The 13,379-nt window shown below is 32.6% G+C and overlaps 1 protein-coding gene across 1 annotated transcript in view; it reads left to right on the top strand.

Moving 5' to 3' along the window:
- The window catches only part of DCDC1 (doublecortin domain containing 1), a 465,581-nt gene that overhangs the window by 101,999 nt on the left and 350,203 nt on the right, over positions 1-13,379 (top strand). Inside the window, 1 exon segment of the mRNA XM_060019694.1 lies at positions 6,295-6,461. Within this exon segment, the coding sequence (XP_059875677.1) occupies positions 6,295-6,461 (167 nt within the window).

The following is a 13,379-nucleotide window of genomic DNA, read 5'->3' as shown; positions in this document are numbered from 1 at the left end:
ACAATAGAATCCCAGCTTACTTCTGCTTGTATAAATCAAGTTATTTAAATAAATGAATTGTGTACGCTGACCTGTTCTACCAATGTGCTACTGGGGGTGTATGAAAAAAAGATGTGCATGGTGGTGGAAGTAGAAAGAGGCATAAAGCGTATTGGAAAACTACCAAATGTCCCCTGCAAATGGGCCCTATTCAGAATCAGTAAGCGTATGATGAGTGAAGTGGTTTTGAATATCGCCTTTAGATTCCATGCTGTTACAAGGCCAGCCCTGAACATGGCAACTCTTATTTCCACACACAGTACCTCTTCACTCTCAATTTAACCCCAAAATCTGATGAACCCATTACTCCATACTTGATTTCATGGAACAAGGAGTAGATATAGTTACAAATGATCAATCACAAGCCGTGAACCAAAGCAGCAAGGCATTAACAATTCACACCATTTCGGTCCACTTGCTCGAGCAGAAGATGTGCCAGAATATTTAATGCACAGCTACTTCGTTCAGTTTAAGAAAAGACATGACTCAGGCTGCATTTTCAAAACGGAGGAGACTTCCTAAGATTTCATACTTCCAAGCCCCAATGTCAACGTTCACCCACATTTCAGCAATTAAAATAAACAGGTGTTCTGTAAAGGTCACAATGTCGGAATTAAATTTTACCCAGGTAAAAACAGTATGACCTATGAAATTCTTCCCCCCAGTGCATCCCTTTTCTGCTTGATCCTATCATACAAATCAGTGTCGCTTACAACAGTATTCAAACACTGTAGACCCCACAGGCAATATGCCGTCAGTTTAATAGGATCACTGAAAAACTAAAGCAGCTGTGAAAGACTGCTCTAACTATAGCAGTCATGTGCTTGTCATTTTGTTCAGTGGAGGAAAAATCCAAATTTGGGTAGGCATCAGTATTTAAGAAAACGACTGCTAAATCTTTTCTCATAAGTACCTTAGGGACAATAGGATTTGACATATAGCATGTAAACAAAAGTACACAGCAGCTGTTAGTTTAGCTTTGTTTGAATAAAAATATACTGATATAAATCAAGCAACATAGGAAACAGTATGCTCTCCATCATTCATTCTTCCCAGTAGACCATGCTTTTGAGTGGCGTCTGCTGGTTGCTCCCGGACTGGGAGCTTTCCAACTACTACCTAAAGCTGGATAAGGAACAGTAAAACATATACACACCTTGGCACTAGCTCAAACTCCCTCCAGGCCTACTTCCTGGATGGGAAGCCGTCAATTCTAAGTATCTTTTAAGAACTCACCTTGTATCATACAAAAAGACTTTTTAGATCAACTTCATTAAAAAAAAATTTAAATTGAATCGGTGGGAACTTTCCACATGATGTCCTGCTCACAATAGCTGAGTATTTTTGAGACTTGCGACCTGAAATTTTCTGCCAAAGAGCATATAGAAATTTCTGTATAGGTAATTATGCTCTGGGCAGTGCCTTTTTTTCGTAGTCTCATGTCCTCTGACTGACATGTGAAAATTACAGTATTATGTAAATTATGATTCTGGATACTTAATTGGCATGAATTTTAATTTTTAATTGGAAGCAGGTTATTAAAGCTTTTGATAATTTCCAGTGCTTGAAAAATATATTGATTAAAAAATCCTATTTTTAGCTTTCCACAGTAGATTCAAATGCAGCGTGCCAAGTGTCTCTTTAAATGTCAGGTGTTGCTTTTGGAGAGAGATATACATTCACTAGGTATAGAACTTGACAGGACAGTCCAGTCTATATCTTCTTGGTAAGTTCCATTAGGTTTCTCTTTAGAGGAACTTATGGCTCCTTGTCAAAAATTCTTGTGCTGCACCCATCACGAATCCAAGTTCAAGCTTCTTATCAGTGATGAAGTGGTTTTAGTATAAGGTCCTCTTGAAGACTGAACAGTTTGTCTTATGATTAGCTTTTGAACTCATTGTGTTTGGAGTTCTTAGAAGGAATTACCTTTATTATTTAAAATAGCTACTTTGACCTTAATCTAATATTATTGCTCTGTTATTTAAGTTTGATTGTGTGCCTTTTCCCACAGTAGCATGATTTAGGATAAAGCACATAAGGATTTTCCAAGACTTTTAAAATACCCAGCTCTGGTCTTCTCCTGGCTAGTTAATGCTTCATTGCCAAATCGTATTGTTTTCCTTTTATATTTATTTTCTTCTTTAGTGTTCAAGATAATTTTATAAGGAAGATTAAAACAAAACTATTGTACATACCCTAAATGTGCTTCAAAATTCTGGTACATTCATATTTATTTATCAAATTTTGATCATATTTTCATTTGGTCACAGAAAGTTACAGATTCTAAGTGATTGTGTATAGTTGTACTCATGGTCTTAAAACTTACCTAAAAGACTGCCCACAGTATTTCCCAAAGTACTGTTTATTTATCCAGTAGACATTTATTGGGCACTGCTTTTACCAAACTAAAAAACACCATGCCCTCTAACCCCAAAGGTTTTGTGATTTACTGAAGGATGGAAGTGGGAGTGGAGAAGATAAGGATTAATACAAATCAATAAGAGAAAAATAAGAGTATAAACAATACTCTGGGAAACATAGAGGATGGAACAATTAATTCTGCCTAAACAACTTGGGATATTTTGGAAGTGACAATTGATATGAGCCTTGAAGGACAAGAATATATTAACAGGCGGAAAGAAAGGGGGAAGACATGCAAGGGAAATAGAACAGCATGAGTGAGAGAAGTATCAGTTGATAGTTATGAAGTTAATATAGCTACTACTTTTAATCATATGATCTATTTACACATAATGCTCAGTACTAGCTATGTCCAGTAAAGTTACTCCTTTTGGCCACATGATCTATTTACCCAGCATCCTCAGTCTTAACTCCAAACCCACTGAAACCACTGGATTAATTTCAATTTGCCCTATAGTCATGACTTGAGAATAAACAAAATGGATAAAAAGCTATCATCCATATAACTTCACCTTTCCAGCGATGGAAGTGATCCCTGTGGAATGATCACATTGGACTGATCTATGCATATTGATAGATTTAAGGAATGATTAATTTCCAAATCATTTATCTAGTAAAAATGTTGAGGACTTGCTTAAAGGAAATATTGAAATTACAGGAAAGCAAAATTCTATAAATAAGAGCCAATAGGTAGAACACCTGTAATAAAGGCCTCAAACACAGAAGAAATGCTATGTGTAGCTATGCACACAGAAATTAAAGAAACATAAGGTAATCGGAGCCAGCTAACCTCTTGAATGAGGCTATATTTCTGAGTAGCAGTTTGAAAGAGAAGCTCATGGTTTACACACAAAATAATATCCCAGGATTCATTCCCTGGAAAAGACATAATTTTTTCATTGAGTGTCTATAATGGGCTTTGCTAGCTCATAGCAACATGTAGGATTATGCTCTTTCCAATGTTGAAAAGTGTCTATTGTCCTTGCTAAATCATTGCCCTTATTTCTTGCCCATCTATACGCAGTAGTCTTCTTTAACAGAATGAAGTTTTGCTTCAGAAACAGAAAAAGGAGAACTCAACATAAAAGAGATAAAACCATTGGTTAAGAACACTTATGAGTTTTTAGTATAGAATATTATGAACATCCACTAAAATGCTTAAAAAATAATTCTCACTCATGTTAAAATCTATGATTGAGGTTGAAAAGTCAACTGACTTCTCTTTTTTAAAAAAATCAATTATTCTACTATATTTCAAAACTATCACCTTAGGCCAAGTCTTCTTTTTTAGGGAGAGTTCTTTAATTTGAACTGATTAATAAATTTTATTTTTCAAATATATTAAGCTTATTTATACTTCCTTTCTAAGTGCTTAGGCGTATCATTTTCTTATGTTTTCTGTACCTTCCTAGTTAGTGGAAACATTGTTTGTTCTTGGAGTGTGCTTTGTCTTCCTTTTCAAGAAGATCATCAAAGTTACTAGTTTGCAGCTTCCAAAAAGAAAGAGCCTTCTAATCCCTAGTTCAGAGGCTAACCTTTATTAGCGCTCTTGTGGTTATAATGAGGACCCTGCTTCCAGCAGGGAGATTCTGGAATACTGAACAGATTATTCAACAAGTTCAGAGCAGATTCTGAAGTCCCTTATAAAACCTGCTTGTGAATACTGCTTTCTTTGCTTTGCTGTTTCTGGTTTCCATAGTATTCCTAATTACATAAATCATGTGGAGCATGGGAGCTGTTTTCCATCCTGTATCAACTCTGACACTGCTTGTGTTTTGATATAATTTGTATTTTTTTCCCTAAGCTGTATTTTTTCTTAAATTCTTATGGAAGGTACAAACCCTGAAAAAGAGTAGAGTTTTGTGTTAGAAAATCTATGAAATTCTTTTCTGGAATCCTTTGGGCTGGCATAAAGAATTTGAAAGTTACTTTGTGACAAGCATAGATGAATAAAGCTGTAAGACTAGAGAATCTGATAAAATGTTCTTAGGTTTAAATTCAAGATTAAATCTTGGATGTAAATCATTCAAGTTTATTACTTTCTTCTCAACCTACTTAATTGTTTTTCAGTTTAACAGCTGTTTATGTGATGCCTTTCCATGTATAAAAACTGTACTAAGTTCAATGAGTGTACAGATTAAAAGTTTACAAATTAAAATTCAACACATAGTAACACATGAATGTTGTAGCTAGCTAAAAGCACTGCTGATTCTTAAACTAGGTTTCTTTAGGAAACATTATAAGCAAAATTGATTTATATTATACATTTTTTAAATATTAAAGAGTTATAATTCTAAAAATAAGTTTATTTCTCTTTTTATTTCTTTAGTACTGTATGTGACCTAATATTTTTTAAACGTTTGAGATATCTGTTGTGATAAAACTTATAGAGAATAGCTATTGCCCCAGGAATGTAAGAATAGTTTCGATATGTGAATTTTAGGAATTAGTTTCTCAGTCTGGTGAGTGAATTTCATGCACACATCTGAAGATGTCTAAATAATCACTGGGTCATGATTTCCTTTTAACTTTATTTACAGTAGTCTTAGAAAATCTTAAACTCTATTTCCAATGTTATCCTTAGTGATGAATATGTTAGAAAGAATTTAAATTGTGCTTTGGTAGAGAGTTGTAGAACTTAGTGCCATAAAACGCATACTTTTTACTAAGAACAAAAATCAGCAGAATACCAGTAGCAAAGGCCATTTGCATAACTCAGCCGCTCAGCAGCTCAGCTGAACCTAATTGTAATTCAATTTCCAGATTGCTACGCTAGGCCTCTCTGCATAAAATATGCAACATATAACATAACCAATGACACGGACGTATTTTCTTCGCTGGTGATCTATCTAATTTCTTTTCCAGTAGATGTATATATTAGAATAAGGTCACCAAGCCATATAGTTATTTTGTATGTTTATGTTGTGTCACATGTATACACTTAAAGACAAAGTTTAAAAAAAATGACATCCTTTCATTTTTCTGGGTGCCCAAATGTGCTTAAGATTTTAAAAATTTCTTCATTTCTAGCATTTCAGAGGGAAATTAAATCTTGAAAAGTGTTAGCTAGCTGCCATGTTATTTGACTATTTTACACTAGAAAGACTTTATAAGCTAATCGTGTGAAAAAGTGTATAAACATGTCTGTCAAGTCCATATGGATGTTGCAATACAGGCCCACAGGTAAATATCTTCTGTTTACCAAATGCGTACTGGAATAGCATCCCTAAATCTTTGACTAGTTTATACCCCAGAAGCTTAAAAACAAAAAGGTATGGTAAATACTTGCTTAAGATTCTCCCCCTTATTTTTAAACAGCCTTGCCACCCTGTTTTATGGGTTATTTAAGTGATGGCAGTGAAAAGACTTGAATAGGATGGCTTATAAAGGTGTGGATTATATTTTATGAATAATTCCCAGATGTGATGTTTTAGGTATATAGACCCCTCTACGGGAAGCTATATACAGAAACAACATGGATTTTATCAGGACAATGCAAGTAGATTTCAGCAAGGTTGGTTCCAACTCATCTGTGATAAATGAGAAGATAAGGCAATCAGTGCACACCATGACACTCTGTGCAGCTAGTTAGGCACACTTCAGAACTATTCAGGTGTGCTCACAAAGCTTATGAGTCTTGCATGGGGGGTGTCTCAATATAAATACATCCTTCATGGTGGCCACTAGTAATGCAGGAATTGCCTCTTTATGACTTAACCCAGGTCACATATAAATAATAGATGTTAAGAGTTAGCTCTGGTACTGGGGCTGTGTTCCAGGCAGTGTATCTCGTTTGGGTCAAAAGAATTTATTTTCCCTTATTTTCTCGTATAGTTCCTCTGCTTGAAAAATGCCTGCAAAATTCCTTCACACCTTTGCGGGGACCAGTTTGGGTCTCTAAGGGAGAAGGTTTCAGCCCCTCAGGAGCTAAGATGTACATCCAAGGAGTTCTTTTGGCCTTGTACCAACGATTAAAGTCTGCAAAAAAATATTATAAACAGGTGAGTCCTCCCTCTTTAAAAACTGCTTTATTGTATGTTTTAAAATGTACTTGGTTGTATAGAGACAATGATTGGCATCATGTCATAAAAGAACTGTGACATGTATTTCGTGAGCTCAGTGCCCGTTTGGGAGCCAAAATGCTTCTTCTGTAATCTCAAAGCCAACAATAATGGGGCTAATTGTATCTATCTTTTGCTGTGGATGTTATATGTCTCATCTTTTCTTGCTGCATACTGTGCAAAGCGAAGGCAGCTCCTTATGTGGAAATTCTATAGACAGTTACTTTAAATAAGAAAATGAATAGCTCCTAAAGCATCTGAAGCTTTAAATGTTCACCCTTCTATTTTTTTTTCCAGTATGAAATTAGACTTGCTATTGTAGAAGATGGGCTAAAATATAACCAATCATATTCTGGGAAATGAAATTGTGAATTAACGTCATGTCAAGAGCAACTTATTTCATTTATACTTATTTAACTTGTATGTTTCCGGATCTGAAAGTATAAGAATAGAATTAATGTATTTGAATTTGTTTAAACTAGATTTTGTCCTTTAATTTGTAAGTTTCTATTCCATAACTGTGAGACTGAAAGAGAAAGAGAAAGAGAGGGAGAGAGAGAGAGTCTGTATGTGATGGGGGAGAAGGGGGAATGTATGTGAAAACTTTGATATTTATGTTACTACTTATAGGGACTTTGATTTATCTTAAAGTAGAATTCATATTGTAAAGCAGAATGATTGATGCTGTTTATAAAATAAAAATGAAGTTGCCACAATTTTAGAATCCTCTTTGCACTTGATCTTAAGAAGGTAAGCATACATTTTACCACATTAAATAAGGGCTAGGTTTTACATTTCTAACTGGGAGTTTCCAGTTTAGAAAAGGGCTCATTATCTCAGACCACAGGCTGCTGAAAAATGAATATTTTGAAAGCATCATGCTATTATTCTCTGTATGCAGGGGGAGGGGAGGTGGGAATGGGATTCAGTCTCAGTGTTCACACAGCACCTCCTGCTGTCTGGTTAGGAAAAGAACAACTTGTATTGACTAGAAGAAATTCTTGAACTAAGGTATCCAGAACTAGCAAGAAACATCTCCCCGTGCGAAACTTTCATTCTCAAAAAGTGGTTAGTTTCCAAGTTAATTATGTCAGTGTATCCAGAAATGGGATTATTATCATAGATAAGGCTATTTATAATAATAAATATGAAAAAATAAAAATCCAAACTTATTTTTAATATTCTTTATTAAGCTAATATCATATATAAAAACGTGTAAAACATATTTTTTTGTATTCAGATTAAGTTATTTTAACAGAAATATTTAACTTTTAGGACACAATGATATTATACTATACATTATGACCAATTTAATTACAGTCATTTATTTGTTATTAAATGGCTTGATTCTACTAATTTGACAGTTTAAAATTATTTAATGTTAAGAAAACATGAGACGATTCTCCAATGCAAGAAAAGTATTGTTTAAATCAAATCTAAAAAAATTTGAACAATTTAAATCAAATCTAAAAAAAAAGAAACATAAGTTTCATTTAAAGTGAGGGTGTTAGAGATAATAAATAGCTCAGAAAGTAGTTGTGGCATGTTTGGTTTTTCTTCCATTGTTCTAAACATTTAAAAGTTTAAATAGATATAAACAATTGTACTGGACTGAAAAGTTCCTTGTATTGTGAGAAGAAAATGCTTTAAGAATTACTGCTTTAGTTTAAAAATTTTCTTTATGACTCAAAATTGATGAGAAATACATCTTATTAAAAGAAATATTAAATGTAAATGTGAAGAAAATTAACATTTTTAGCGTCTCTGAATGTCTGAGCATCTGATTGTCTATATCATCAACATTATGACTTTCAACATTATGCCAAATTAGGAATATTTTAAGAATCTAGGCTCTTTGCCATTTCTAACTAAACCTTTTTATTTTGCTCACTTATAACAACTTAAAGTTTTTCACTCAACAGTTTTAATATGATACTTGGTTAAGTTTTATTTTAAAATACAAAATTGAAGGAAAAAAATAGAAATTTGCCCATTATGCATTTCCATGCAAGTTCCTATTTCTTTTAGGTACGCCCAATTATATGTACTCTTGAGTCTCTTTTCTTTTGTATTGTTATATCACGACAATTTAAAATTATCTGCAATGTTCATAAAAGTCACTGAAGTGGTACCATTATCGGGTCATCAGTGGTTAAGTGTTAAGCCTGGAAGTAGCTTTATTTGTAAGATTTCTTAGCAAATATTCCTCTTAGCATTAATGAACTTTATTTGAACTGCATTTACTTCATTTGACCTTAGGGATAGCCTTTTCTGTTTAGTTTTATATAAGATTGTGTTTGGTAAAATGGAGATGGATGATCATTCCTATTTCCTTAACAAGCCTAAGCTTATAAATTATAGAATTATATGACCTCTTGATATCACTTCCATTTATTCCACTTCTGAGATCATATATAAAGACAGCAACATTGTTTTACTAGGATTCTGTCAAAAGATTGTCGACTTTAAATTGATGTTTTGGAATTCCCCAAGGAAATTTCTTTTAAATAAATTGTGATAACAGAGCTTTAAAAGAAGAGTCAGAACCACCGGCTTTATGTTTACGAACTTACTCACTTTTCAGTTTTTAACTTTAACTTGTCTATTACAAGCATGCAACTGAATTAAGCCCACTACATTAATATGGTCTTAAAAATACACTGATTTGTGTATATAAAATGAGATATTATATTTAGGACAGCATAAAGTCACTTAGTCTTACATTTATCACATTTAGTTCCTTAAAAGTGGAAACATTTTAGAAATTGCTCAGAGCTAAGCAGAATCTATTTCATTGGTAATCTTTGAAGTCATGTAAATGCTTTCCTATGAAATGCAGTTAACACTTTCAGCGACAGGACTGTTCCATCTCATTAGCATTCTTGTTATGTGGTGGTGCTGATGGTGGGGTGTTGAAGTAGGAATGCCATTGTGTGGAGTTCCAGTGTTTGGGGACAAACACTGCTGTGGAGGGAACGTGTGAAAAGGCCACAGTCCTGTCAGTGAATGAGGAAGGCTGTGCTTTCTGTGTGCTTCAAGCAGGGAAGCTGTCATTCATAGGCCTAACACAGCTAAACAGAGGCCAAAACACAACCCTGCACTACCTTTTAAAATGATATTAGTGATTTTTAAACATGATCTTCTTTATTTATGATCCTCCATAGAGCTTTTAGTCGCTGTCAGTAAACAAAATATATGTCAGTCTGTTCAGCAACACTGTAGAGATCCGTAAAAGTCCATGGAGCTGTGCCAGGAGGCCATATAAATAATGATTTGGAACGGCTGATCTTAAGTACGAACCTGATTTTTGAGAAATAGATATTTCTGGAAATGTCTTCCCAATTTTGATACTCCTTTGAATTTTTTTCCCCCAAGCAACAAAATTCCTGGAGACTTTTGCATAGTGAAGGCATAGCACTCTTCTTTTAAAATACAGTTTTTAAAAGAACTCATAAACACACAGTTTTGATCCTTTAAAGTGGTTCACAGTGTGGTTTAACAGTTGTTGTCGTTTGCGTAGTCATTTCTGAAATTCAGGGAGACACGAAATGAGTATCTAACTATAATATTTTAACAACCATCATCTTAATTATGAAGAAAATCATAGTCCCTGTGGTAGTTAAGACATGAAAAAATTTGAAGGAATGTTTAGTACTACTCCTAATTTTCATCCCTTTTGAAAGTAACGATCAACTTTGAAATTAAATTTTAGCTTGTTTGACAGCTTTAAAAAAATAAACAGAAATATATCCTTAAATATTTCTTAAACTCTTGGGATATTTCTAAACTTTGGCAGTATATTGAAAAAAATGACAATTTCTATTTATGTCTGAAACTGCAGGGAAATGTTTTATTTCTGTAATTTTAATTTGGAAATAGGTACTTGGGCTATTTGTAATAGGTCATTACTTAATGAAGTTTGTTGAAAATTGTAATTTTCTACCTGAGTGATTTTTGGGGGTGTATATGGTCCTTTGTGTTTAGTAATTTAAGCAAGGTACTTTTTTGAATGCTATTATATTCTAATGTTCCATATTTGATGCGTTAGGTTTAAAAATCTCAGACACTAAGTTTCTATTTCATAGATTAGGTTTCACTTTTTAAACTGGAACTGTACTGTAACTTTATTGTGTGGGCATATAATTAGATGAGGAAATGACCATCCAACATCAACATATATTGGTTTTGCAGTTTAAAACTGAAATGTATTTTATTATTGCATTAGACTAACTTCTACCAATTTGTTAAAAGAATTCCTAAGTTAATGTTGGTTCACTTTACCCACACTTTTCAATAAGTTTGGTACTTAGATATAAAAGCAATAATAATAATATAATTCTATTCAGAATAAATTCAGTTCAAAATGTGCTTGAATTACATTTAGTGCTGACAGAATTTGTTTATTGCAAAAAGTATCTTTAAGCAATCTAATATTTTAATTTCCCATAAAAGAAGTGTTGAGAGTTTGTCTTTTCAGATCTGTGTTGTAGGTCAATCAAAATCATTTATTGGTCCTAACATTATTGAAGGAAAAACCGTTTCTATTTCATTTCCTATATACGCTTTTTTTCTTAGTATACCAGCTACTTTTTTTCCTAGCTTTATTGAAAGATAATTGACATATAACATTGTGTAAGCTCAAGATATCCAATGTGATTATTTTATACACTTATGTATTGTGACATGATCACGGCAGTAGGATTAGTTAACACCTCTGTCACCTCACATAATTAACATTTTTTTTTTTTTTGTGGTGAGAACATTCAATATCTACTCTCTTAGCAACTTTTCAGTATATAAAACAGTACTGTTAACTGTGGTCACTTCCTATACATCAGGTCCCCATTTATCTATATATTAAAAATTGAGCTCTGTTCTTGATTTAGCCTTCCTGGAGCAATACCCAAAATATTCCAGTTTTGAACTTCTTGATGTCCTTTGAAATCTTGGAACAAAGTCTGTAATATATAAACATAATTTACTATTAAAAACATTAAAACAATGTTACAGATGTTTCAGGACGAAAACTACTACTGAAGGTTCTGATAGGTAATTTTTTAGAATATTAGGTTGTTTATAGATTTGAGTGATGTTGATTTTTTCCCCCCTAAAACCAAGCTGCATTCTAGTTACTTGAAGTATTTTAAGACCTTAAACTTGTGTCTTTTTCTAAGTGTCATGCTTTGAGAAGGCCTAACATCAGTTAAATGAAGTGAAAATTGCATTCTTGTCTTGATAGAGATGAAAATGGATTTCTGGTCATGAAATAGATGTAGTTGTCACTTTTTAAAAAAGGTGTCAGCAGTTTGCTTCAGCGAGTAAGGTGCAATTCAGTATGGCAGTAAACTTGTGATCTGAGCAATCAATAAAATGCTTCAATAACTTCTGCTTCATTACACTTATAATAAGAGGCTATAGATCCATGGCACATAAAATGTTGATAAAGAGAATATGTGGGGACCGACTGTGACCATTTTCTTGAAAGTACAGTAAGTGCAATATTGCCACCTAGAGTTTGTGCATAGGTAATTATTGCAGAGAGGGAGAAAAAACTGACAATGGGATAAAAAAGAAATGATATTGAAATACTGTTTATTTTCCATCCTTTATCCATGACACATTTATCTTCATGGAACATTTCATTTGATTCTCTATAAAACTGTTCAGGTCAGGAAAAAATGTTCAAATCTGTATTTTTTTCTAATTTTCTTAGAATTACACTACCAAATGTTAAATATGTATTTTGGCTCAAAATTGAACTTTTTTTTTTAACCATGAAAACTCTGTATTAAATAACTCACTTTGGAAAAAAATTAGACTTGAAGATTGTCCGTTTTTACAAGATAATTCAATTATATAAAAACAACTTTATTGACATCTCAGTTGGATACCTTTCAATTAAAAATATTATCATTTTTAATATTAAACACTCCTTCAAAAATTAAGAGCCAACTTAGTGAAAAGTGGAATTTAAAAATAACTATATAAGAAACTAGACTTTCCTGCTTATGTGATTTTGAACGTTTTAATTAACTGTAAGTTCCATTTGTGGATTGTTTAAAATACATCTTCATCTTTACATAAACACTTTAAAAAATACTAGTTATCTCTTTATTTTTCTTGATTAATTAAAAGATTATTTAATTTTATAATATTTTTTGAATGAGCTAATATGGAAAATACATTTTGAACCTAAGCATTACTGAGGTCTTTCTCCCTTTGAACTGATGACTGAAAATGCCTATTGCATAATAGAAAAAATTTCTAAATCTGCATTTAAGTGTTTCATGATACTTAATATAAAGCAAACTTAATATAGGTATTGATGACTTAATAAGGAAAGTTAATCTGGAAAGGTTATTATTTTCATTCTCCCATTTATTTTTCAATTTGTATAGATAAGTTTTATAAGTTTATAGACCTTGGCATTCACATTTCCATAAGAAAAATAATTTGGCATTAATATATTAGTAATGCATTTTTCTAATATTATACTATTTAGGTATTTTCTGTTCTCATACATCTATGTGTGAATGACTTCTATAATTGTAAAAAATGGAAATGATTGTAACATTAATTTATTTTCCTTTTCTGATAAAAGTTTTATCCTCAAACATCCTAATACAACTTACATGTAACTTAAGACAACTCTTTAGATGAAGAGCTCTTATTTTGAGATTTTAATCGTACTGAGTAGAAAATGTTGCATCTTAAAACCTCTAAATAAGTATAGAATTTTTCTGGTAAAGTAAGTGAAAGTAGACCTGACAAATTTTCTTTTAAATTACTCAACCACCTAAAGGTATTATTGCCTATGACTCTTTTGAAATGAGAATAAATTTTACAGAGTTACAGCAG

Source organism: Delphinus delphis, chromosome 8 (assembly GCF_949987515.2).
Source record: "Delphinus delphis chromosome 8, mDelDel1.2, whole genome shotgun sequence".
NCBI classification, from domain to species: Eukaryota; Metazoa; Chordata; class Mammalia; order Artiodactyla; family Delphinidae; genus Delphinus; species Delphinus delphis.
The sequence above is the reverse complement of the archived record's forward strand: the minus strand, read 5'-3'. Positions and strand labels throughout refer to the sequence as shown.